The sequence below is a fragment of the Meriones unguiculatus genome, chromosome 1 (genome assembly GCF_030254825.1).
Source record: "Meriones unguiculatus strain TT.TT164.6M chromosome 1, Bangor_MerUng_6.1, whole genome shotgun sequence".
Lineage (NCBI taxonomy): Eukaryota > Metazoa > Chordata > Mammalia > Rodentia > Muridae > Meriones > Meriones unguiculatus.
The window spans coordinates 193,551,576-193,576,980 of record NC_083349.1 but is presented as its reverse complement, the minus strand read 5'-3'; the positions used below and the strand labels follow the sequence as shown (position 1 = coordinate 193,576,980).

Sequence of the window (25,405 nt, the reverse complement as noted above, 5' to 3'; positions counted from 1 at the left end):
TTGCTTATTCATTCAGAGTGGGAAAGCGCCAGCCTAGCGTGCAGCCAGCCAGTGTGGGGCTGGCCATGTAAGGGCCCCAGGAGGTCCTGCCCGTCCCGTGCCCTGCGGAAAGCCTCGTGGAGCCCTGGGCACCGCCCCTGCCCTGCCCTGACCCCTTGGCCTCGAAATGCTGTCATCGGAGGAGCCGTCCCGCTCGGGACAAGGCCAGGATGGACAAAGCTAGGGCTTGGGCAGGCGAGGAGCCTTCCTGTCCTCGAGGCCGTGGAAAAAGAAGCACGCATCGGGGTCCACTCCTGAGAGCCTCTCTGCCCACCCGGCCTCTGCAGAAGAGCCACGATGGCTCTGGCCGGAGCCGGCAGCCAGCTGGGGAGCCTGGTGTGGGGCGCCTGCCTGTGCGTCCTGGTGTCCGGGCAGCAGCCGCAGCCAGGACAGGGCTCAGACCCAGGACGCTGGCGGCAGCTGATCCAGTGGGAGAACAACGGGCAGGTGTACAGCCTGCTCAACTCGGGCTCTGAGTACGTGCCCGCGGGCCCGCAGCGAGGGGAGAGTAGCTCCAGGGTGCTGCTAGCTGGCGCGCCCCAAACGTCGCAGCGGCGCAGCTCGGGGGGACCGCGGCGTCGGCAGGCGCCGTCCCTGCCCCTGCCCGGGCGCGTGGGTTCGGACACTGTGCGCGGCCAGACGCGGCACCCATTCGGCTTCGGCCAGGTGCCTGACAACTGGAGAGAGGTGGCCGTCGGGGACAGTACGGGCATGGCTCGGGCCCGCACCTCCGTCTCCCAGCAACGGCACGGGGGCTCCGCCTCCTCCTCGGTCTCGGCCTCGGCCTTCGCCACCACCTACCGCCAGCCAGCCTCCTACCCGCAGCAGTTCCCCTACCCCCAGGGGCCCTTCGTGAGCCAGTATGAGAACTACGACCCCGCGTCGCGGACCTACGACCAGGGCTACGTGTACTACCGCGGCGCGGGCGGCGGCGTGGCTGCGGGGGCAGCTGCTGTAGCTTCGGCTGGGGTCATCTATCCTTTCCAGCCCCGGCCACGCTACGAGGAGTACGGCGGCGGCGGCGAGGAGCAGCCCGAGTACCCGGCTCAGGGCTTCTACCCAGCCCCGGAGAGACCCTACGTGCCGCAGCCGCAGCCGCAGCCCCAACCCCAGCCCTCCGACGGCCTCGACCGTCGCTACTCGCACAGCCTGTACAATGAAGGCACGCCGGGCTTCGAGCAGGCCTACCCTGATCCCAGCACCGACGTGGCGCAGGCCCCCACCGGGGCCGGTGGCACCTACGCTGGCGCTGGCGATCCCCGCCTCGGCTGGTACCCGCCCTATGCAGCCAATGTGCCGCCCGAGGCCTACGTCCCTCCGCGTGCAGTGGAGCCGCAGCCCCCTTTCCGCGTGCTGGAGCCGCCTTACCTGCCTGTGCGCAACTCTGATGCGCCCTCGTCGGGTGGGGAGCGGAACGGCGCCCAGCAGGGCCGTCTCAGCGTGGGTAGTGTGTACAGACCCAACCAGAACGGTCGCGGTGAGTACCTTCCACAGGGCGCCGTAGCTGGCCACTCTGGCCACTGGAGAGTGCAGCCTCAGGGGTGCAGACCCCTTCCTCTTACCAAAAGCCTCCCGTGGCTGAGCAAGGACCCGTGTAGCCAACAGCCCGGATGGGCCTCTCCTCCCAGCCTTCCCTGAATCCACCCATATCTATCAGGGTCAAAGGCCTACCTGGCAGGTCTGCGTTCTGAGTCTGGCCTTGGGGTAATCGTGGAAGGACTAGCCATGTTTTAAGAATAAGTACTCTCCAGATCTGGCTGGGGTCATCTAGGGACAAGTGGGGAAAGCCCTTCTCCTCACTTCTCCCTCTTCTAGTCAAGGAATCTCCTACACTCTTAGAAAGTATTGTATGCCCATGCATACAGTGAGTGGGGCAAGGGTCATGGGAACCTTGGACCTTCAGGGTCAAGTGGCCTGAATGATGCTTCTGGAGGCACAGCGGTATCCTCGTGCCGGGACCCCTGTGAGCTAGCTAGCCCTTAGTGAGGTAAGTAGGAGGTGAGAGAGGAGCGCTTGAACAGACATGATTTGCAGGGAGCCACAAAGCTGGAATGCCAGAGCCCACTGGCCAGGACGTAAAACTCAACTGAGCGCTAAAAAAAACCTGAGTAATGGAGATAAGTAATATTCCAGTGTATTAAAAATCTGTTATGAACAAATACGTCCAAGTTTTAAGTAGGCTCAGTAATGTTTCCATAACCTGAGGCAAACTGAAAAACAAAACAAAACAAACAAACAAACAAAAACATTGAGTCCTTTCTTTATTTGAAATGGGATATTTGTGCATTGCAGATTTTCTGCATTAATTTTGCTTTTTGAAAATATCGTATTAAATATCACTTATCTTGGATACTGTGCTTTATGATGCTCCCTAAAACATAGCCCAGACCAGTGCTCCACTGCCTCACTTTCATCTTGGCTCTGAGGGAGAGTCCCAGGAAATGTCTGGAGAGAGGCCACCCTCTGGCTCTCCCCAGGGATGAAGATGCGACCTATTCTTGGGAAGGCCAGGTCATCCGCACACAAGGGTCAGGGTGGAGCAGGCTTCCTCTGCCAGATGGGCAGCTTCCACATGTGCTGTTGCTGTGACAGGGGCCAACTGTTGCGTCTGGCCAGTGCTGGATGGCCATCAGCCCATCCTCGGCTGTCCTAGAATCCCCTTGCTGATGCTCTGCATACAGGGCTGTCTGCTTTCTGGTCAAGGTTTTTGCTGAGTTCTCACACACACAGTACTCTGTGGCCCTGCTCCGCCCACCATTCTCTTCTCTACACCGGGGCTCTCAGATGAAGATGTGCCAGCCCAGCCTTGGCTCCTCAGTGTCCAGCAGCATTGGCTAATGTTGTCTGCAGCCAGAATGGCCTGATCGAAGGGCAGCTGCTTGGGGACTCCTGGAGCTGAAGGCTGGAGGAAGGAGAATCTGGAGGGCAGGGAGGCACCTCCTGTGTCACACCCACTGCACAGCCTCGAGTCTAACTCTGAATCCCACTTTGAACCCACTGGGGGTGAATCAGAATGGGGGTGTCTAGGATGCAATGGCAAACACCTCCATTGAGCCCTGTCACCAGCCTGCAGCCGGCTAGTATGGCTTTGTTCTGACTTGCCTTGGGAGCTCCTGGGAGAAGGGTGGTGTTTTACCTGTCAAGTGCTTGACTTTTGTGGCTACTTTTCTTAGAATGCAAGACCTCAGCTCGCCGAAGCACAGCCAGGAGGGCCCTACCCCCTACCTCTGGGCTGAAGGGAAAAAAAACAAAAAACAAAAAACAAAAAAACAAGACCTCAAATGCCACAAGGCCGGAAGAGACAGGCCAGGGAATGCACGTCTGGGCCTTGAGCCAGTGGGTTTTTTAGGGCTCCTCTGTGGCCTGTGAATTTTCAAGGAAGTCCTTTGGTCCAGAGGAGGATAGAATAGGGCAAGGTCCATGTCTGGAGTGGCCTGTTTGATGTCAGCAGGCTCTGGCGACTGCCCCTGAGCCCCATAGTACATTTTGGATCAAATATGCTTCTCCCCTGACGGCAGTATTCTTGGTACCCCAGTGGCCAGTTTGGCATGCATCAAATTCAGGCCCTGAGAGAAGCATAGCAGAAAGGACACTTTGGTGCTGTGATTAGGTCAGTATTGGAAACAAGGGCTGTGGAGGTATAAAGGAGGGTCTCCCAGTTCATCCCTGAGTGGGGTTCTGGATTCAACTTCAAAAATCAAAGGAGCTGGGCCAGGTAGTGGTGGCAACAAGCACCTTTAATTTCAACACTTGGGGGACAGAGGCAGGCAGATCTTTATGAGTTCGAGGCCAGCCTGGTGTACAGAAATAGGTCTAAGGCAGCCAGGGCCAAACAAGAGAAGCCCTGTCTCAAAACAAAACGAAACAAACAAACAAATCGCTGGAGTTGGGAGTGAATCAGATTCGGGAGGGGAACAAGGACTTCTCAGAGGATGAAGTGGCCAAGCATTGAACAGGGGATGGCAACCAGCATCTTCTAAGTTTCCTCTCTCTTGATAGTGGAAGAGGTAGGGGCTGGGGACGGAGTTGGGGCAGAGAAGCAGAGAAGGGGCACTAGACTCCCTTCTATTGCTTTCTCCCTCTCCGCCCTGCGAGGCTAGGACCATGGAAAAACCCCAGCCCAGTGAGGTCTGAGCTTTGTACTTAAGATCAGCCCCCCAGGCCTGGTGTGGGAGCCTAGGGTGGATTCTCTGAGGCTGACCTCATCTCTCCTGGCCACATACCCAGGGGTCTGAGGCCCAGTGCTGGCAGCTTGTGCTTGTGTGTGGGTGTGCATCTGTCCTTACAACTCCAAACACATGTGAGCACCGCCCACACGCCCCGTTCCTGAGCTCAGTTTTCCTCTTTCTTGTAATGTTGGGTGCTGGGCTGCCCAGGGCTTCTGCAGTGTGGTTGCCTCTAACTGTGGAATGGGTCACAAAGGTAAAGGAGTGTTTACAGAGACCCAGAGAGGCTCACGTCCCTCATTCTTCTCTTACAGCACATCCACTCAAAGGAGCCTGAATAGTGACTGGCTGCCTCCCAGGGCTGCTAGATCCAAGCCCCTGTGCCAACCCCCATGTCACCTATCCTTGAGGCCGCTGCCAGACCCCCCTCTCCCGGCATCCTTTCTCCAGCTCCTGCTCACCACAGCCTCATATTTTTTGGCATGATGGTCTCAATGCTGATATGTCCTCAGCTCCAGAAGACCTGTTTTCCTCCCAGGGCCTCCTTTCTACTTTTACCTGGCTCATGGGCCCAGACAACCAAATCTGGATCAGGTCCCAAAGATGGCTGTGATCCCTGGTGGCTGTGTCAGTCTTGCCTGGCATGTGTCATCTATCCCTGTCTTGACAAGGCCAATCGGACCTGACTCTTCCGCCTGGCACCTCAGAATCTAAGGTTCTTCCTTTATTTTCCCTTCCTTTCCTCCTCCTTTCTTAGGCATTCACAGCCGCCACTGTGCTGCTTCAGGAACCACGAGTACCCCTAACGCCTAAGGGCATTTCTAGAGCAGTACCACCTCTAACCAGCCTGAGGCCCTGCAGAGGCCCTCAGTCCCTGGGAGCAGCCCTGCTTTCCTGCCCTCACCCCTAGCGGCTATACCCCTCACTTATCTGAGCCTGATTCTGTTTCCCCTCCAGGACCTGTGCTCTCCTCCACAGTACTTTGAGTAGAGGCAGAGAGGCAAAGGCCTCCACCCAGCAAGCTTTCTGAACCAGAGCCTTAAGGCAGGGATGAAGTAGCAGCTTGCCGAACTTTGTGCACCTTCTGGGCCTCGTGACCTACATATGGGATTTCATGGTTACATTTGTTCCCATAAGTGACACAGGTCACAGGCACTAGGAAGATGAGAAGGGGAGTCTAGTAAGATGGCTCAGGGACACCATTCACCAGCTTTCTACCAAGATAGGCCTCTCTGCCAGCTGGACCTCCCTCTGTATTCACAAATGAGAGTGACTTCCCATTTATCTCCTTCAGTCCTCGGGTCTCAGGCAGGTGCTGTTAACTGTCCCATTTCATAGGATGAAGGGCTCACTCGCTGACTTTGTGTAGTGAGAATTCTGGAATTTTGGCTTCTTTAAGAAACACAGAAATATTGTAAGAATTTGTTTTTGTTTTAATCCCAGGTGTGGGGAATATGGGGCCTGCTTCGAAGCAGCTGATTATGATTTGCTTCGTTTTCTAGCAGAGGCGTGGTTTTTCCAGATGCAGATGGTTTCTGCGATTGTGTGACATTTGGAATTCTGGGAATTTTCCAGAGGCTATATAAATACTAGAGCCCCAATAGGTGGGATCAGTGGTTGGTGGTCGGATGTTTGGTTGTTGGTCTGACGTTTGGTTGTTGATAGACATTGTATGTTAAGTAGTCATGCACAAAGAAGGAACAGGAAGAAGAAATTTGATATCCTGACAGTGAAGATCAAACTTTCCCCAGGGAATTTGCCGCCCCCCTAACCAGCAGGAAGAAGTCCAATGATAATGTTGCCCCCTTTCTGACCCCTGATTTTATTCAGGGATCTCTTTCTATCCTTTTTTCTCTCTTGTCTAGTGTTAGGGAGTTGAAAGGGTAGAAGAAAGAACCCACAAAGTAGCCAACTCCAGCTACACTTTTGATAGTGAAGCCAGGACTTGAGTCCATGTGAACTCACTGTGTGTTCACAGCTATGCATTAAATTTTTTCTGTATTTATTGCATATCATGGACACTTCATTTATTTTCTCATTCATTTGTTCATGTATTCAATCACTCAATGGCTGTTTAGGTTGTGACAATATAGCCCTGTCGTCATAGTACTTGCCAAGTCCCTCATACTCTTAGAGCGTCGCCATTAAAGACACTTCATCCTTATAATTTCTGTATAAGATGGCACCTCTGTAGGTGAGGAAACTGAGGCCCAGAGGGGTTCGATGACATGCCTAAAGTCAGAAGCACAGCTCAGCATCCCTCTTCTTCCTGTGAAGTCTCAGTTGCTCCTTCAGTGAGCAATGGAGTCTCCAGGCTGAGAAGGTTGTAGAGGGTCACACAGGTGCGTGGCAGCAAGAGAGGTTGTTCTGAGGGAACAAGCACAGTTCTCAGCAGCTTCCTTCTAGGCAGACTTCCCGTCTCCTGGCTCACCATCCTCTCATAGGGCCTCCACTCCCCTGCCCTCAACCTGACCGTCTCTGCGGAGCCCTCCCTCGTTTAAACAGGCGTCCAGACGGTAGCTGCCACCGCTTACAAATGAGTTTTGCTCTACCAGCACTTTCTTCCCAGTTTTCATTTACAGTATAGGATAGCACTGTCACCCACTTTATACACGAGAAGACTGAGACTCCGGGAAGCCAGGGCCACAGAGTCACAGGCGGCCAACCTGGAAAGGATTCTAAGCCCCTCTGCCTCACCCTCGCTCTTCTATGCTGTTCAGTGATATCTGACTCAGAGTTCAGTGACTCTTTTGCCTGAACCTCCCGGGGGGGGGGGGGTCAGGGGGAACGTCAGTGTTTTGTTGTTGTTGTTTTTTGTTTTGCTTTTGCCTTGAGGTTCCAGACACTGTTCCCTCCCCCAAGCTGTTTGGCTTGGTAGCAAATCTAGAAGTGGGGGGAGGGAGGGTTGTTGGTGCCTTTGCTGGCAGCAGGGAGAGTTCTGTCCTTTTTCCTTTCTCCTGATGCCCCTGGGGCTATCTTTGTAGTCTTCTAGTCTCACAAGGGGCACCTCTCCCTAGGAGCACCCTGCCGAAGTCCACCCCACTTCTTTTCCAAGCCAAGAACACATGGAAAACTCCCCAGGCGGTGGCTAGAACAAGCAGAAGAGGAAGGGAACAGGAGGCTGCCAGAAGTCCAGCCAGGCAGCCCCACCTGCTTCCAATTCCTGTGCCCGGTGCATTCCTGTGGAGCAGCGGGGGTGGGGTGGGGGCTGGGCCTTGTTCCCACCCATGGCCTGACCTAACTGCCTCCTCCCCACTGCAGCTGGACCCAGGGCCTTTTATGTGAGTTCAGGATTCTTTGGCTGGGCCTGGGTCCCTTGTCCCTCCCCCTTGTGATAGGCCCCTAGAAACCAGGCATCTAACTATTCTCCAGGAAGTGGGGGCAATGTCAGAATGCTGGAAGAAAGGAGAGCTCTTGAGGGCCAGTTCTGTCAGAGTGTCAAACCCTGGGAGACAGCCCACCGTTTAGGCCCATGGGCCAACTGAAACCATGTTTCCCAGGGCCACAGTAAAAGGGTTTAGGGAGCTAATACCAACTTTGCGTAACAATGAAAGGCTTACATAGGCAGGCGATCTCAGGGTCTTTATAGATGCTGGTTTTCACACACTTGCACACTGAGCACCCGGGCAGGTAGGTTGACAATGCCCGGGACTCACTCCTGTCCTCTCTAACTCTCAGCCAACCAGTAAGAACTCAGATGCCTGGCTTATGCTGTCCACTCCCAGCTTCCTGCCCAGGCTGGCAGCTCAGGGCAGGCAAATAAACCCGACTGCTCCCGGGAGCTCCTGTCCAGTCAAGGATTGCGGATAACACCTCTTGAGGAAGGATAGTCATCTGAAGAGTACGTGTTAGCACCTTGCTGTGTGCTAAGCACTTACAACTGTGTGTTAGTGAAAAGGAACATGAAATGTTTGCCTTTTTGAATCTTCTGGTGTCATCTACATACATAATTCACAGGTAAAGCAGTGCTGTGGATAACACAGAGATAGCTAAGGAAATCAGGAGTAAGGGGAAGGGGACAGTTCACAAGAGGTGACCACTGCAAGCCTCAAGAAAGTGACATCTGAACCATGACTTAAGGGGGCATGTGAGTGAGCCATTCAGCCGTCTGCAGGAAGAGCATTACAGACATGGGGATTGCCCAGTGCAGAGACCTGAAGGCAGGAGTTCCCAAGTGTGCTCCAGTGTGCTTAGGTCGAGTAAAGTGGAAATAGAGATGGGACAGGAGAGTGGGCAGAATGATTAGCAGAGTTCAGACTACAGAGAATTTCGGGGCCGCTGTGAAGTTTCTGTGTTCTAGGGAGCCACTGCAGGAGCCTAAGGGCTGCAGCTGGGAAGTTAGGTAGGGATGCGAGTGCCGTAAGAGGAAGTCAGGCTTGACAGGTGGGCTCTGGGGGCTCCTGATGGTGTGGCCCCATCAACCATGAGACTGCGCATGGGCAGAATCAACCATGAGCATGCGGGAAGTGTTCATGCGCAGAAGGCGCGGTGAGCTCGGAGGTTAGAGGTGGAGAGGTCAGGCTGCTCTGCTACGGAGCTGCTTGCTGATGCTTGTACTTCGGAGAGCCAGAGTGGCAGGGTAGGGACAGACCACAGAAGGCCTTTGATGCCACCCTGAAATGTCCACCTTTTATGAGAGCCACTGAAGGTTCTAGACCTGCCTCTGTAGCCATAATAGCCTCCTTTCCCAGTCTGGAATTGCCCCCTCCCCACGGGTCAGAGTGGCTTCTGCAGCAAGCTTGCCTGGGAGCTAGCAAAAACAGGTGGAGCACCTCTGGGCCTGTGCTGACAACTTAATGTTCCAATTATTAGCTAATAATTTCCTGGGTTTGGGAGCTGCCAGCTCTGCCCCACTCCGGCTCATCTCTATTCAAGTCCAAGCCGGGCAGAGCTTTCTGCTTTCCTCACCTAGGGGCTCTTCTGGAGTCTGGCTGTGTTCATTTGCCAAAACATCCCGCTCAGCACATATTTCACAACCGAGTGATGGGTTTCTGCTGGACTGTGTTTATCCTCCAGTCCTGGGCTCAAGAGATTAGGGCTTTGTTGAATTCCACTGCCATCCTTCGAGTGCCCCGGCAGTAGGGGCTTAGGGGACACAGATGCCAGGGGAGGGCTACGGAACCCACAGAACCTGCAGAGCGAGAGGAAAACAGGTGAGGTGTAGACCCGTGCAGATGCTCGTGCTGGGCAGGAGGGAACAGATCTCTAATGAGGCAAGAAGGATTTGGGTCAGCCTGTGGGATAATTTCCCGACTGTTGAAGCATAGGCTGCTGAGGTCATGAGAGGGCTCAGGCTCTTGCCCAAGGCTAGAAAATGGATTGAGTAGCTCTGGGGAAAAAAAAAAAAAGTATTTTTATCTCCAAGTGTTTATGGATCCACCCAACCTGTGCTCAGGAGCCAGTTAGCCTTTCCTGCATCTTTAGACAGGGAAACTGCGCCTCAGATAGGGGAATGGGCCCGAAGAGTGGGGAGAGCAACAGTAATGAGCTGACTTCTGGAGTCTTGCCCACCAGAAGAACCCACTTGGACTGTGCTCAGGAAGATGCTCATGATCATTGTCCTCATGTCCACAGAGGCCATCATGGGAGGGGCCCAGCAGTATTAGACCTAGCTTAGGGCAGGAGAGGACAGGGTGGGCTTGTGCTGAGGCCATTGGTTGCAAGAGTCAGTGTGGCTGGTCTTTGCATGGAGCCCTGACTGCCACAGAGAACTGCCTGAGGACAGAGCTGAGATGCAATGTTTGGCCTTTTCCTGGGCTGCATCTTCACTACATTGGCCCAGGGGCCCAGTGTGGCAGGAGGCTCTTTGCCTGCCTACAAAATGGCTTGGGACCTGGTTCACTCACACTCAGGCCCTCTCCAGCCGAGCCCTAGCTTTAGTCACCCCAAGGGTCTTTGATGTCCTCTGATTCAGTGTTCCCAGCACACTGGCCCAGGCTGTGGACAGCACAGCCTTCCTAGGGAAGAATGAACTCAGGGGCTTGGCCCAGGGCTCCAAGCCGTGGAGATGAAGGGATCAGTGCAGATATATGGAGGCAGAGAGGCCTGGAGAGGACCTCATCCAAGTCTACGACAGGAGGGCAGAGCCCAGGCAGCACAGAGATAGGACCCAGGCCCTTCAGAGGGGACAGTGGAGTAAAGTCCACACAGCCTTTGGGCTCTAACCCACTTTCAACCTGTGACACTGTGACGAGGGAGGAAGCTGAGCAGGGCTGCTGGTCCCCTGTGGGTTCAAAAGGGATCTGGTTATGTGTGCTCAGCAAGCCCGAGCTCGTGTCAAGTCAGGTGTGTGGAACAGTGCTCAGAGGCCACTCTTTCCCAGGAGACTGTCAGATGGGATGCTGGGGGGGCGACTCTACAGCATCCTCTTTAGCAGTGCCAAGCCATGCAAAATGTCCTGAAGGTTTGCAGTGACTGAAAAACAATGAAGACACAGTCAGGTCCTGTAGGACTATCATTTATGGTTTTATATATATGAATGTTTTATCTGTGTGTATGTACGCGCACCGTATTCATGCCTGATCCCCAAAGACATCAGAAGAGGGCGTCAAATTCCTTGGCTCTGGAGGTACAAATGGTTTTGAGCTGCCTTGTGGGTGCTGGGAACTGAAGCTAGGTCCTCTGTAAGAGCAACAAGTGACCCATCTTTCCAGTCCCCTAATTTATGGTTCAGGGTTCTTCTCCTCCTCCTGTTCCTTCTTCTTCTTTTGAGATTGGGTGAGACTGGGTTTCTCTGTGTGGCTGCTGTCCCAGAACTTGATTTGTAGACGAGGCTGGCCTAGAACTCAGAGATCAGCCTGTCTCTGCCTCCCAAGTGGTGGGATTAAAGCCTGCACGCCTGCCTCTCATTTGTTTTTAAATCACAGACCCATCTGACATGAACTGCTGAGTCTGTATAGATGTGCAGTCACCTAACAGGACTGGAGGTGAGGGCTGAAGGGAAAAATGAGAGAAGCTGTACACAGACTGAAGACCAGTTTTAGCTGAACTAATCAAACATGAAGTTTATCCTAGTCTTCATAGTTACAAAAACATCACGAAAAGCTCTTATCAGAACCCATGATTTTAGTCTCCAGGTCCAGGCCTGAGGGTCGAGTGACAGGCTCCATGTTTGTTGGAAGATATTTCCCAACCCCCACCCCACCTCAGAATTACACCCTATAACTGATGGTGCCCCTAAATTTGGCCCATCTTGGAACAAGGGTGACCACACTGATGATACCCGGACTTCATTCCACATTGACCACCCTGCCTGTGCTCTACCAGCCAACAGCAGCCAGCCAGACTCCCCTAGACCTATGCCTGCCAACCTCCACGCAATGCTTCCTTCATCTCCCTTCATCATGCAATCTTTCCCCATACTCGTACAAAGGGAATGAGAGCCTAGCTGCTGACTGAATGTCCCCTGGGATCACAGCCCAGAGAAGGAGGCTTTGTTCCTTCCTGGAAAAACATACCAGCTAAGGGAGGAGCCTGAGCACCCTGGGTCCTCAGCAAGGGGTCCTGAGGCTGAGGTGGAAGACCAGGCTGAACTTCCAGGACAGCCAGGGCAGGATAGGATGGGGCACAGTTGGGTGGGAGGAGTTAGCTGAGTCACCAAGATGCTGATAGAGGTCAGAATCAAAGACAATGCTAATCATGACAGCAGTGATTTCATGTAACTACTAAAACAAAAAACAAAAACAAAACAACAACAACAAAACAATCTACAGCGATTCAGAACCCTATCAGTATGTGCCACAGCTGGGGACATTTCCCTAGCTCTGGCCCTGTTGTGGTGGTTAATAACAGTGTACATCTGTCAGAAACTTGCCAAACTGCACTGAAAAATCTGTGTCTCTCTGTGTAGAGCAGACTTCAAACAGAAGTTCAATTTTATTTATTTATTTGACTTGTATGAGTGTTTCGTGTACCATTTACATGCCTAGTGCCAATGGAGGTCAGAGATAGTTTCAGATCCCCTGGAACTAGAGTTAAAATTGGGCCACTTCATGGGTGCTAGGAACTGAACCCTGATCTTCTGCAAGAACAATTGCTCTAAACTGCCTGAGCCATGGTTTCAGCCCAGAAATTAATTTTTATGAAAAGAAGAATGACAGGAGGGAGCTGAAACTTGGGATCCCCAAGACTTCCTCGACTCACTGTGTGAATATAAAAATGTTCGTTGCCCTCTCTAGATGTGCTTCCTTACACTTCCAAAGGTATAGTGTGCCCCGTGGTCTTAAAGAGGTACGTACATACACACTTATGGATGTGGACAGCCGTGAATTAAGTCACCAACTGTTAAAAGAAGCAGAGGCTACGGCTTGCTAGTGATGACTCAGAGGTAGGTCCTGCCCTCAGAGAGCCCCTGCCTGAGCAGAAGGACCCCACATAGGAATATGAGGAAGTCCAACTGCAGAGAAATCCTCTTGGGTAGTGAGGTGGGAATGGAATGTGTGCGTCCAGGATGTCAGTGCTTATCAGGAAAGGCTTCCCAAATCAAGAGCTGAGGACCATTGCTTGGACTGGCCACAGCCTGTCCCTATTCTCTCCGTGTACGCTCAGATACCTCCTCCCACAGCTCCTGGACTTACACCAAAGCCACTCCTCCATCAGAGAGGATGGATGATGTCAAACAATTCCTTTTGAAGGGTCTTTTCTCTTAGCACATTGCTTTAGTTTACTATGTAGAGAAAGAAACTAAGGACAACATACTAAGATTCAGAGTTGTTGATAGAACAGAGCTCAATGGTCAGGTCTCAATATGACCAGGATCAGGGCTCAGTATGTGAATAGGATCAGGGTTCTACATGTGACCACAATCAGAGGTCAGTGTAACCAGGATCAGGGCTCAGTGAGTGATCATGGTCAAGTCAAAGTGTGACCAGGATCCATGCTCACTATATAACCTCAGCCAGGGCTTCTTGTGTGGTCACTAGGTTCAGTCTGTGGCCAGGGTCAAGCTCAACCACGGAGCAAGAGCAGTGTAACTAGCCCTAAGGGCCCCTAGCCTAGGACTCTGGCTCTTGTAACTGTCCAGGATTGCACAGCCAGATCATGAAACAGCCCAGAGAGGAAGGGTCGGGCCAGGAAAGCTCTGTGGAGCCATCTGTGTAGTATTTATTGAAACAGGGCCTGGGGTGGGAGCGGCAGACTGTCTGGTGCTGAACACTGGGCCCATGAGGCTGAAGCCCAGCTGCCACACCCACCTATTGCTGAGCTGCTAGAGGGTGGGGAAAGGGACCCCTCCTCCCTTCCTTACCCCTCTTCCAGAAACTTCTGGGAACCAGTGGGTGAGAACCGTCTCCCAGCTGGTTTGAGGTCCTGAGGGTCCCTTGGGAAATTACTGCAAACATTCCAGGGGGCTCATGTCATAGAGCCTAGGCCAGCCAAGAAGTCCCCCGTTTGCCAGGAGCCACCTCATCCTCACCCACCCTGTACTCTGAGCTTCTTCTCCATTCCAAGTAGGTGAGATCATCCTTGCTGCCTGGACCAAGCTGTCCCTGAGGTCCAGGCCCCAGGGAGAGCAGGTCCACAGGGGCCCAAGAAATATATGTAAGTGTGAGTGTGTCTCTGTGTGTATATATGTATGTGTATGTGTGAATGTGTGAGTCTGTGTGTGTGTATGTGTGTGTGTGTGTGTGTGTCAAGAGTGTAATTATGTAAGTGTGTGTGTGTGTGTGTGTGTGTGTGAGAGAGAGAGAGAGAGAGACAGAGACAGAGAAGTGAATGCAGGCACATACCTCTGTCAAAGGCGGTGAAGCCAGACTTCTCTTTGTCTGCCTCATTGTCAGGACCCTTAAGTTGATGGAAGGATTGGAAGACAGGGGTCTAGAAGCCCTTTTCCATGACTCAAGGACCCCACCATTCCTGCCTTTACCCCCCCTCCCCAAGAGAGGAGGCCTAAGATGCTAGGAGGGACTTACAGTCTCTTTTTATCATTTACCGGACAGGATCTCCAAGGCCTGAGAGAAGGGAGACTTTAAAAGCCCCAGGCACTGCCCTATAGGGTAGCTGTGGGGCAAGGATCAGCCTCCACCCTCAGCCCACCCTCCACCTGTACCCTCACTCCCAACCTCAAATTCATCCTGTCCTTAGTCCATCATGAGATACCTGCCTGTGCTTTCTGTTATTCCTGATAACTTACCTGGACTTACTAGTGGAAGCAAAAAGGGGAGGCCCCTGACCCTAGAGAACAAGTGGTCCAAAGGGTGGAGCAGGCCTAAGACTTCCCCTGGACCCTGCAGGGGTGGGAGCCAGGCCCTCCCTCCCTTATGATGGACGCCAGAGGTTGCCCACAGGGGACAACTGTGTGTCAGTCTAGAGTCTGATGACCAGAAGTGGCAGGAGGTGCCAAGAAGATATCCGGAGCAGCTCAGCTGGCACCTGGCACCAGCAGCCTAAGACTTCTGCTGGCTCAGGGAAAGTGTTTTCTTCCTGCCCACCCCCTCCTACCAGTTAACACCCACCTACTCTGTCACTGAATCTTCAGGGGCCCACCCTAGGCCATAAGCCCAGGCTGTCCTGGTGGTCCTTGAAGGAGGCTGGCTTTAGAGGTAAGAGGAGTGTCTTGGCTGGTGTGCAAAAGCCTGGGGAGGGAGGACAGGGGGAGTGGCTCTTCAGGAAATCCCTTGGTCTCCTTGGTCCTGTCTCTAAGCCTTACTCATGGCATGCCATTCCACCTTCCAGACACCTTTCCCTTCTGGGTCTTCTTCTCACTCCAAATCTTCTAGGATGTGTCAGTGGTTCCCATACTATCTAACTGTGGAGGCAGTTAACTGCTGCTGACCTCCTCAAACCCAGGAGCCACTGACCAGGGAGAACGGCCCACAGGCCAGCAGTCACCAGACTAACCTTCCTAGTGCTGTGCTCTTCCTCTCCCACTCTCTCCAGGCCTCCCTGACTTGGTCCCGGACCCCAACTATGTGCAGGCCTCCACGTATGTGCAGCGAGCCCACCTGTACTCCTTGCGCTGTGCGGCAGAGGAGAAGTGCCTGGCCAGGTAAGGAGCTGGGGACGAAGCACAAAACAGGGCCTTGGGATAGTCTGAGGGAGTCACCCAGAGCCTGGCAAAGTAGCCAAGCCTCTCAGAGCCATGCCCTCCACCTTACCTGACTTGGGGGGGGGGAGAAAAGAGAAGGGGTGGGTTCCCGTCAACCTACATTCATTACCTACAAGGACCTTTACTATACTGTGACATTAATCTTAACACCAGCCCTGGCAGAATGGGCTGCCCCATTAGGAAACTAAGTCTGTATTTCCAGTGGTCAGTGTGGGTATCAGGGAAGTCCTGGAGGGCAGAGAGCTGCAGGGTGGGGAGGATAGGTGTGGCTTGAGGTAGGCCCAGGCAGCCTGACTGATCAAGGCAGGGAATGAGTAGGCATGGGTAACAATGTGGGCTTAGTTCCAGACTGCTGTGTTCTGCAGAGATGAGGAGACCATTGCCCTGCTCCTGCAGAGCTCACTTCTGGCTTAGCAATAGTTAATATTCTGCTCAGCTTCTGTCCTTTGGGGTGCCCTCTCTGTGCTAAAAGACCTGGCTAAAGGGGACATCGATTTGCTGCTCTCTGGATATCGATGCACAAAGCACATTTCCCTCTTAATTATCACTCTAAAAACTTTTTTTAAACATATGAACTCTCTTAGCTTTTACTCTCTAGGAAACCATTTGGAATGCCAACATTTACTCATTTCTAGACCTTTAGCCCTGTCCTCCTCAGAGTAGCTGACCATAAGCTCTTATGTTAAGATAAAGAACTTTCATCAGCATATAACTCAATTGACTATTTCTTTCATACGGTCATCTGTTTTTAAAATGCTGCTAATCAGAGTGATGGGTAGAGCAGTTGATTCACACTCCGGTGAAAGTTCCTTATATTATCACAGATGGGCAAAGTGTCGAAACTGACTTTTCAGGCCTTATCCTTTGTCCCTTGTCCTTGGGAGGAGAACATACCATTTCTGCTGACATTCCTCAGTGATAAGGGTTCAGTCTCCTAGTGGCTTGCACCGGTCTAGATCATTTTAATCAAAGCCAAATTCTCACCACATCCTTTTGGAGTGTTTCAAGTGCCCAGCCCTGAGCTCCCAGTCGGGCGAGGAGAAGGCAGCCTGCCCTCTGTCCTGGGTGACTTGTTCATCAGGCCAGAGGGAGCCCTCATTCTAGGCTGTGGTGACAGAGCTAAGCAGGCAGGAGTGGAGTGAGAGCCAGGATGCACAGCTCTAGGGCTGAGTGAGGTCAAAGAAGGAGGGGCCTGCAGGGATGTGGCCTCCAAGAAGGCTGGGGACAGGATTACAGACTCAGAAAAGCCTGCGGAGCTGGGGCCCTGCACTGGGAGGATTCTCCACAAGCAGTCCAAGTGTGGGCTGGAGCCCTGAGCCAGGTCTCACATTGCTGAACTCAGAGAAGGCAGAGGATTTGCTTCAAGTCTTGCCACAAGCCTGTGGCCAAGTTAGGCCTAGAAGCTAGATCCTGCTGGTTTCCCACGATGTTCTGAGATGAACAGCAGGGCAGGATTTCACCAAACAGGCAAGGAGGATGTTTTGTTTCAACCCAGACACAGACAGATTCCAAACCTCCCCCAGACAGGGCCAAGGGCCTTATGTCCTGGCAGACGGGCGTCTGAGTCCCCTGCTGTCCAGACATATTCTCAGAGAGAGCTAATCCCCACCTCTCGCCTCTGGCCTTACAACCCCAAATGAGGCCAGCCAGGACAGCTGTCATCAGTCAGCTGCAAAGAGGAGAGCCGGCAGCCGGGCTTCCTGGTGTGTGTGTGTGTGTGTGTGTGTGTGTGTGTGTGTGTCCTTCTCTCAGAAAAGATATCCCTCTTTTCTCATTCTTTCCTGCTTCTTCTGGGAATTTAAAGCCATATATGGATGGAAAGGAGGCTTCCGGAAGGCAAAGTGCACATGGCTGGTCCTGAAGCCAGCATCAAGGGAGAGGTGGTCTGATCACACCTGCACCAGCCCAGGGTGACGTGACGTCAGGGTGAGCCATAGGAAGAACTGCAGGAGCTCACAGGCAAACCAGGGTGCTTCTAAGTACAGCAACCATGAACCATGGAGGAAGGGACTTGAATTGGGTCTAGGGAGCTTAAGTAATGAGCTCTAGAGCTATGGGCATGCAAACAGCATGGAAGGAAGGGGAAAGATAGAAGTCTCATGGGAGAACAAGTCTTTGGGACCTGAACTCATTCTGTAGAGGAGCAGAAGGGCCCATGGGACTAGGAACATGAAGACTTAGCCCAAGATGCTCAGGCCTGGGTTTTGGTCACATATGCAAGACATGCGCACTTTTTTCACAGTTAAACTCTGTCCAGAAGAAGGAAGAGTTGAGAAGCTCCTGGGTGCGGCTGTTAGGGCTAATTCTTACTTATGTGTGTGTGTGTGTGTGTGTGTGTGTGTGTGTGTGTGTAGGTGATGTGTGTTCATGTGCAAGTGAAGGCCACAGGATAATTTTCAGGTCATCTTCCAGGATGTGGCCCACCTTCTTTGAGACAGGGTCTCTCATTGCCACGGAGGCCATCTAGTCTAGGCTGGCTGGCCAGCAAGCTCCAAGGATTCCCCTGTCTCTGCCTCCCTAGGGCTGGCATTAGAAACACACAACTCCACAACCAGGTTTGGACTGGGTTCTGAGATTTGGACAGACTTCAAGGCAAGCTGCCAGCTCTGCTGCCCTCATAGGCCCAGAACTGCTTGTTGTTAAATTATCCTCTCAAGATTTTTACATGACCCTAACCTCTCCCAGGGTAGTGGTGGGGGCACTGTCCCAGGCTGAGTGGCCTGGAAGCTTGTGGTCAGAATCTATTAACAGCTCCCGGTCACACACAGAAGGTCAGAGAGGAGAGGAGGCCCAGTCCGGTGGTGTCAGGAGAAAAGAGGCCCGGCCTCACTGTCATGCAAGGGTCAAATGTCAGGAACTTTGAAGAGCATACGCTGACTGCTGGTGTCGCAGGACCATTCCAGTCCCCTTACCTGTTTCCACAGCACAGCTTATGCCCCTGAGGCTACTGACTATGACCTCCGAGTGCTGCTGCGCTTCCCCCAGCGCGTGAAGAACCAGGGCACAGCGGACTTCCTCCCCAACCGGCCACGGCACACCTGGGAGTGGCACAGCTGCCACCAGTAAGACTCTGACTGGCCTTTGCTTATTCCTCTCCTGGGTCAGGGCCCTCAGTGCCTGAGTCCCTCCCCATTCACACTCTGGGAGATGTGGGTACTTGTTCCTGCCCTAGGGAAGTGTTGCTGGTCAAGGGCCCTCAGCAAAACTGGGTTGAAAGATGGGCCGTAATCAGTGTTGGAAAGGGATGGACATGTCTAAAATACAGGATTTTGCCCATGAGAGAACAGGAAGGAGTCCAGAAAAGAAGTGAGGAGCCTGAGGAGGTGGTGTTCTGAGGTGACCTAGCACCAAGATGCTAGCCTGTGGGACTCAGAATAGAAGGGCTCAGGGGCTAGGAAGCTATCATATCAGATCACCTGGGTCACCTCAGGAGGGGGACATGAAGAGAAGCCCCAGGGGAACCAGGCCTTCTTCTCTCTCCTCCCCCAGACATTACCACAGCATGGACGAGTTCAGCCACTATGACCTGCTTGATGCAGCCACAGGCAAGAAAGTGGCTGAGGGACACAAGGCCAGCTTCTGCCTGGAAGACAGCACCTGTGACTTTGGCAACCTCAAGCGCTATGCGTGCACCTCTCACACACAGGTTGTACTGTGTGGCAGGGTGGACACGGGAATATGGATGGGGAGTGGGCCAGCCAAGCGAAGAATGGACAGCTGCCGAGGCGGCGCCCACTTAGTTCTGGTTGAGGATCTTCTTGCTAATGCTGAGACCATCAAAGGGCCCTGCACAAGTCCCTTCCTCCCTCATTTCAAGGGGTGTCTGTCTTGGAGATAAAAGAACATTGACACACTGGGCAGTGGGGGCCCACGCCTTTCATCCTGGCACTCAGGAGGCAGAGGCAGGCAGACCTCTGAGTTCAAGGCCATCCTGGTCTATAGAGTGAGTTCTAGGACAGCCATAGCCACACAGAGAGGCCCTATCTCAAAAAACAAACAAACAAACAAAGCCATACGGTCTAGGCAACACCAAGCCTCATTTGCCTGAAGAGGGACAAAGGTCTATCCCAATCCATCTTTCCATCCACAAAACATCCATATGCCCATCTGTCTTTTCATCCCTTCCTCAGGCCATCTCTGTCAAGCATCTTGCAGCATCTGCCCCATCCACTTCAGCCTCCTTCAGCCTATGGCATCTCCACCTTCTTCTTGGCTCATTCATCCAGTGGCTCAGCAAGAGCTTGAGTCGATATGGGCCCAGGTCAGGGAGGAAGCACAGAAACAGAACACCCCAGACTGCCTCAAGTGCGCGTGGAGTGGCTCTGAGATACAACTTTTCTGAGCTGCAACTTTTCATTCCTTTCCCCAGGGCCTGAGTCCAGGCTGCTACGACACATACAATGCGGACATTGACTGCCAGTGGATCGATATCACTGATGTGCAGCCTGGGAATTACATCCTCAAGGTGAGCCTCTGGGCCTGGACATTCTCGCCAACTTCATGCCCACACTCATTGTCTCCTGCCTCTGAAAGATGCTCCCTTCTCTGACTGGACCCCTACACCCACAGTTGCTCAGCTGAGCTGACATCTGCAATGTTCTCTCTCTGGTGGTTTCTTTCTCAAGCAGACATTGTTTCTCTGTTCCTAAAGACCCCAAAGAATCTTCAGCCCTGCTGCAGTGACAGGGGAAGTGATGATGACACCATCCTGTCTAAGTGACAAAGACCCACAGAGATAGTTAGCCAGTCCTCCCATGTGTGGGATGTCAGGCTCTCAACTCCTCTCAGGACATGTGCTGAGTTTCTTCCGGCAAGAACCCCTCTTGCCACATGGAATGGCGTGAGCTTACCCTATCACACGTTCCCTTTGGTACTGGGAAAAATAGAAAATCCTGCTGCTGACACACAGCTTAGCTTGGCATACCCAAAAACACAGTGTCGGGCCATGTCCCTGTGGCCTGATCCCGGGCTATTTAAAGCTTCTCCATAAAAGCACCTGCAGGAAGAGTTCCAGGACAGCCAGGGATGCTGGGAGAAATGAGAAATGACCCTCAAATTAGAAGAGAGAGGAGAGATGGCCCTCAAAACACAAAACAGAAGCAACTCATTGCTGCACAGCCTGACCTCTGCTCCACAGGTTGTATGTGTGTGAGTCGTGCCTGATGAGCTACTCATCAAAGACTAATGAAGGCCCATCTGAGTTCCAGGCAGCAGGCAAATTAACTCATAAACAGTTCATAGTTTAAGCTTGAAGAATACACTAGGAGTTCAAGTAACATCTATGTCTCTCTATTTATCTATCTATCTGTCTATCTATCTATGTATTTTTTAATTTCTTTTTTCTGTCTGGGTGTTTTGCCTGTATGAATATCTGTGCACTGTGCATGTACAGTAACTCTGGGACTGCAATACAAAAGGTTGTGAACTGTGATGTGGGTGCTGGGAACCAAACCTGAGTCCTCTGAAAGAGCTAGGCAGGTGCTCTTTTACAGAGTTGCACACCGCCTCCAATGCATCCAGGCTTAAATGTCCTTCAGTGACTGGTCCCCACCCCTGCTAATCCAAACTGGCATGGCTTGTCTTTGTAGCTCTTTCAGACAGAGGGTGCAGGGCATGCTTGGGCCATCTTCTCAAAAAATGGTGGCTTCAGGGTGTGGGAAGTACCCTGGCAACAGCCGGGCCCTCAGCAGGTCACCTGGACAGGGACCTGTGGCTATCATGTGGTTAATAGCTTTGAGTGCTAGAGTCAAGTAGACCAGGTGTTGACTGCCTGTTTCTACCCCTCACTGCAGTATTCTCTGGGGCGGAAAATGGCAACAGTGCCCCATGCAGGGGCCTCCTGAAGTGGGCTCTGGCTCGGGGATGTTTCCAGTCTCTGCTGAGGACACAGATTATGCTTTCTTGAACCACAACTGCCCATTCTTCCCGCCCTTGTCTCTGTTCCCGATCTCTGTCCCCCACATCTGTGTCCAGCTCCTCGTCTCCCTCCCTGTCACCCCTGTGTCTGTCTCCCTCTCCACTAGCAAGCGGGGGAGGCGCAGCTTCCCAACAGGCCCCTTCTCTCTTCTCCAGGTGCACGTGAACCCCAAGTACATCGTTTTGGAGTCTGACTTCACCAACAACGTGGTGAGATGCAACATCCACTACACGGGTCGCTACGTTTCTACGACAAATTGCAAAATTGTCCAGTACGTGTTTGCCCACCCCTTGACTCCTGCCTCAAGCACATTCCCACCGGGGAGCATGCAGGGCTCCCTGAAATACCTGAGACTCCTGCATTTTGGGGAGGAGTCATTAATGGTCAAACATAGCCACGCACCAGTCCCGAGCTGAATGCTCATGATAGAGTTCAGGCTATGCGGTATTGACATCCATCCAATCCTATGGCCCCCTAGGATTTTCAAATAGAAGCTGGCAGAAGGCAGGGTGGTTTGGTTAAATGTGTGCGTCCTTGCTCTGACAACACCTTTGCTTTCAGAGCTACTTTCTTCACTTCCCACATAAGCTAGGGATGAGGACCTCAGGCCCAATGCCAGCATGTTCATGTCCCCAGCTCGTGGCGGAACAAAACAGAAGCCATGACTATTGGTGTCATTAGCAGTTGGGCTGGGTTAAATAACCCCAGCTTAGAAGTAATTCTGGTTGGAATAAACCAACTTCTGTCCCTGGGCCTCCATGCAGAAAGTTAATAGGCCTGGGCTTTTGGCATATGGTTCTAAGCAGGGTTCTTAGCACCTGCTGCCCCAGGCCAGCTGAACTCAGTCTCCTTAATCTCTCCTTCCAGGAAGGAAGACAATCCTCTGCTAAATGTTTTTGCTTAGGCCAAAGCGATACTCTTCTACTAAAAGTCTCCTAGCACTTTAAGCTTATTTCGTCCACTGCAGTTGAGCTGTAGAAACTGCAACTCCTGGAGAGATGTTTTTACCCCAGATTGTGTGCTTGTCAAAGGATGGCAAGTGTAAGGTTTAATCCTGTGGGGTCAGGGCTCAGTGTGTGAGCAGGATCAGGGCTCAGTATGTGAGCAGGATAAAGGTTAAGAGCACATTTAAAGATAGCTCTTTCATCTATTAGCCTATGTCATCTATTAACCCACTCATATGCTTACGTCTGAAAGAAAGGGTCCTGTCATGTCCACTTCAATACAGAGGTCAGGTTACTTGGGAGTAGAATCAGGCTTCCATCACCCAGGACATGGCCAGTGGGAGAAATGACTGACTCTTGCTCCTCACTGGCAGTTTAGCGTTCATAAGCCCGAGTTTCCAATGCCTGCTTACCCTTCAGTGTGTCTCAGGTCACAGGGACCCCATAAGTACTGTAAGGGCCCTCAGAGGGTAGACAGAGGAGCATCTGGGCTGCCCTTGTGCTTCCCTGAGGCCTATGGCTGTGGAGGCCAAGGCCCTTCCTCCTAAGGCCTCTTTACATAAATGCTTGGAAAGGCCCCGGTCTCATTAATGTCCCTGTGACCCTGACCACAGGCAGGCTGCTGGGCTAGCATGCACAGGAAGCAGCACAGAGCGTTCCCAGAAAGGCCACAGGACTGGCAAATGTGGGTTTCCATCATGATTCTGAAGAGGGGAGAGGAGAATTTCTTTTTCTCCTTTTTAAGAAAAAAAAAAGGGGGGCATCAGAATTAGAAAATGAAGCAGAGAAGTATTTCCTGACAGTGGCTGCTAGAACCTGGGCCTTGGGGGCAGCCAGCAGGAGGCATGCTGAGGCTGGGCCCTGAGAGCTGGGAGGCCCTAAAGGAGCTCTTTGGAAGCCGAGTATCCAGGCCTTTTGCCCTGAGCCCACATTCCTGGGGAGATGGAGCCGCCACCATCCCTGACAGGGAACCTTATCAGTTGGGGAGATGGAGCCACCACGCAGATATCACACCATTGACCAACTCTCTTTCTTTCCTTAGGTCCTGATCTCTGAGTGGACAGAGCCCCCTTGTCTCTCCTTAAAAAGTAGGCCCTGCTTCCAGGCAGCCTCCCTCAAGAAGCCCAGCTGCCTAGCCCAAGGGTGAGGGCAGCTGGCTGCTGGGGCATCCCTCCCTGCCAGCCTCAGGGAGTGAACACGGACCCAAACCACAGGGATTCTGAATGCCAGGCCCTATTATGTTCCTAGTTCTCCTCTACAACATCAATGTTGTCTGTTGCTGGTTTTTAAATTTTTATATTTTGGCCATCCCACACAGCAAGATTGCCCGGGTGCTGAATAAAACAAGGGTTTTCTAGTCTGGACTCGTGCTGTGGCCTCATGGCTCGGTGGACCACAGCCGGTCAGGTCCAAGAGGTGTTCTGGGGTTTCAGCCTTTGTGTAGGAAAATGTGGAAAGGGTGGCTGCCGGCCTGCCAGGACTTCAGCAGCCTCCAGGACACCAGGCTTATCCATCGGGGAAGTGCTGTGGGGTGAGGTCCAAGGCTAGGCTGTCTTCCAGGACAGAGGACCCCATCTCATGGAGTGAGGGCAGAGGTGATAGGCGGCTCCAGCTCCCAGCCTCTCTCCCGCCCTCACTCTTCCACCCTTTACTGGCCCTCCTTTCCTTCTCAGACTGTAGCTCACTGCCACTGCCACCCCCCCACCCCACCCCCACCCCGGCCCCAGCCCTGGGAGCTAACCACAGCTCTCACAATGCTGGGCATCCTCAGCACAACCCCAGCCCCCACCCCATATAATAACGGTATACTCTGTGCCTAGGGAGGGGCAGAGAAACCTTAATGTGGGAAAGGGCCACCTTCCCAGAGGGAGAGGACACGCGCATTCTCGGCAGAGGGGATGTCAGGAACACGGTAGTGCGGCGGGCCTGGAGGCTGAAGGGAGTGCAGGATGGAGGGAGAGCCACGGTCCTTCCCTGGATGTGGTAGTCTAGAACTCCTCAACACCAGTCTGGACCGGGAAGAAGTGGAAAGAAAATGTCAGCTCCTTTCCTCCTCTCCCACCAGCCCTCAAGATTTCATTCCACCCACCTGCCTCTGCCAGTCTAGAGGAAAAGAGGAAAGGGAAAGAGACTTGGCTCAAGGGGCTAGTTCCAGCTATTTGATGCTGGGCCAGGCATGCTATCCCTCTCACCTCAGATCTCATCATTAATAAAATGGCACTGCTCTCCCGCCTGGCAACGCTACTGTCATGGAGAACCAACAGTCCTTGCTGCAGGGGAGGCACTAGGTGAGCTACAGCATCAGCGCCTGCCCCTCACCCCATTTAGACTCCGCTCGTAAGGCCGTCACCTCCCCCCGACAAGTCCCCCCAACCGAAGTCTTCTGGTAGGTGCATAGAAAGACCTCCCAGAAGGTTCCTGGCTCCAGCCTGCTGGAGTGGTTGGGCCAGGCATCAGCCCAGACAGCAGGACCCAACTCTCCTGGTGGGAGGAGGTGTCCTGGCCAACCATTCTGCATCTGGGCTGGACCAGGAGGCAGAGAAGAGCCTCAAAGATGCTACCTCACACCCGCCCATGTCATTCCTCTCTAGATGCCCCAGAGTGAGCCAGAACCCAAAGTCAGAAGGACCCTAGAAGTTTGGGCCAAGGGTCCTCAATTCCAGATCTGTATGGGAGCCCATGTTAGGCCACAGGCGAGCAGGACTGGAACCCAGATCTCTGAGCCCCAGCTAGGCTAGATGGCCGGTGTGTGCAGTTTTCTGGGGAGAAGACCCTCCACACACACTACCATCAGTGATGCTAAAGCAGACTCAGGCCAGAACACTGGACAGGGTGAAAGGAGAGATGGGGGTGGTGTTTCCCAAAGGAGGCACATTTCAAACCATGGGGAAGGGACTCAGAATCTAGACAGGGTTCCTCGGTGCACATGAACCCTAGCCCTGGAGCTCAGGCCCCAGAGGCTGGACGGATGACTGCAGCTCTGCCCTGAAGGTGGAATGGGTCAGTCCCCACTTTCTGGCAGGACCTTCTGAGCTGTCTGGCAGGACCTTCTGACCAGTCTGGAGTGGAGGCAAAAAGGAAAGGAAGCGTCCACCTCACAGGAGATAAGACAGCAAGGATACACAGGGACCCTGGGTGGCCACTGTTCTTTCTGAAGAGCTGCTGTGGTCTGGGGGTTCGTCAGGACTGCTCCTCTCTCTGGAAGAAGAGGTGGGCTCCAACCAACTCAGAGAAGTGGCTCATGGGGCATTTGTCTGTGTACAGAGTGGCAGGGTCTGTGGCCACTCTTCTCCTG

The 25,405-nt window shown here is 53.0% G+C and overlaps 1 protein-coding gene across 1 annotated transcript; it reads left to right on the top strand.

The window, feature by feature from the left end:
• Loxl1 (lysyl oxidase like 1) lies at positions 1 to 23,474 on the top strand. The gene is made up of 7 exons (XM_021647696.2): positions 1 to 1,516; positions 15,081 to 15,189; positions 18,174 to 18,311; positions 18,739 to 18,895; positions 19,619 to 19,714; positions 21,322 to 21,437; positions 23,153 to 23,474. The coding sequence occupies exons 1-7, from the start codon at positions 337 to 339 to the stop codon at positions 23,157 to 23,159; spliced, it is 1,803 nt and encodes a 600-aa protein (XP_021503371.1). The 5' UTR covers positions 1 to 336; the 3' UTR covers positions 23,160 to 23,474.
• The last annotated feature ends 1,931 nt before the right edge of the window (positions 23,475 to 25,405 follow it).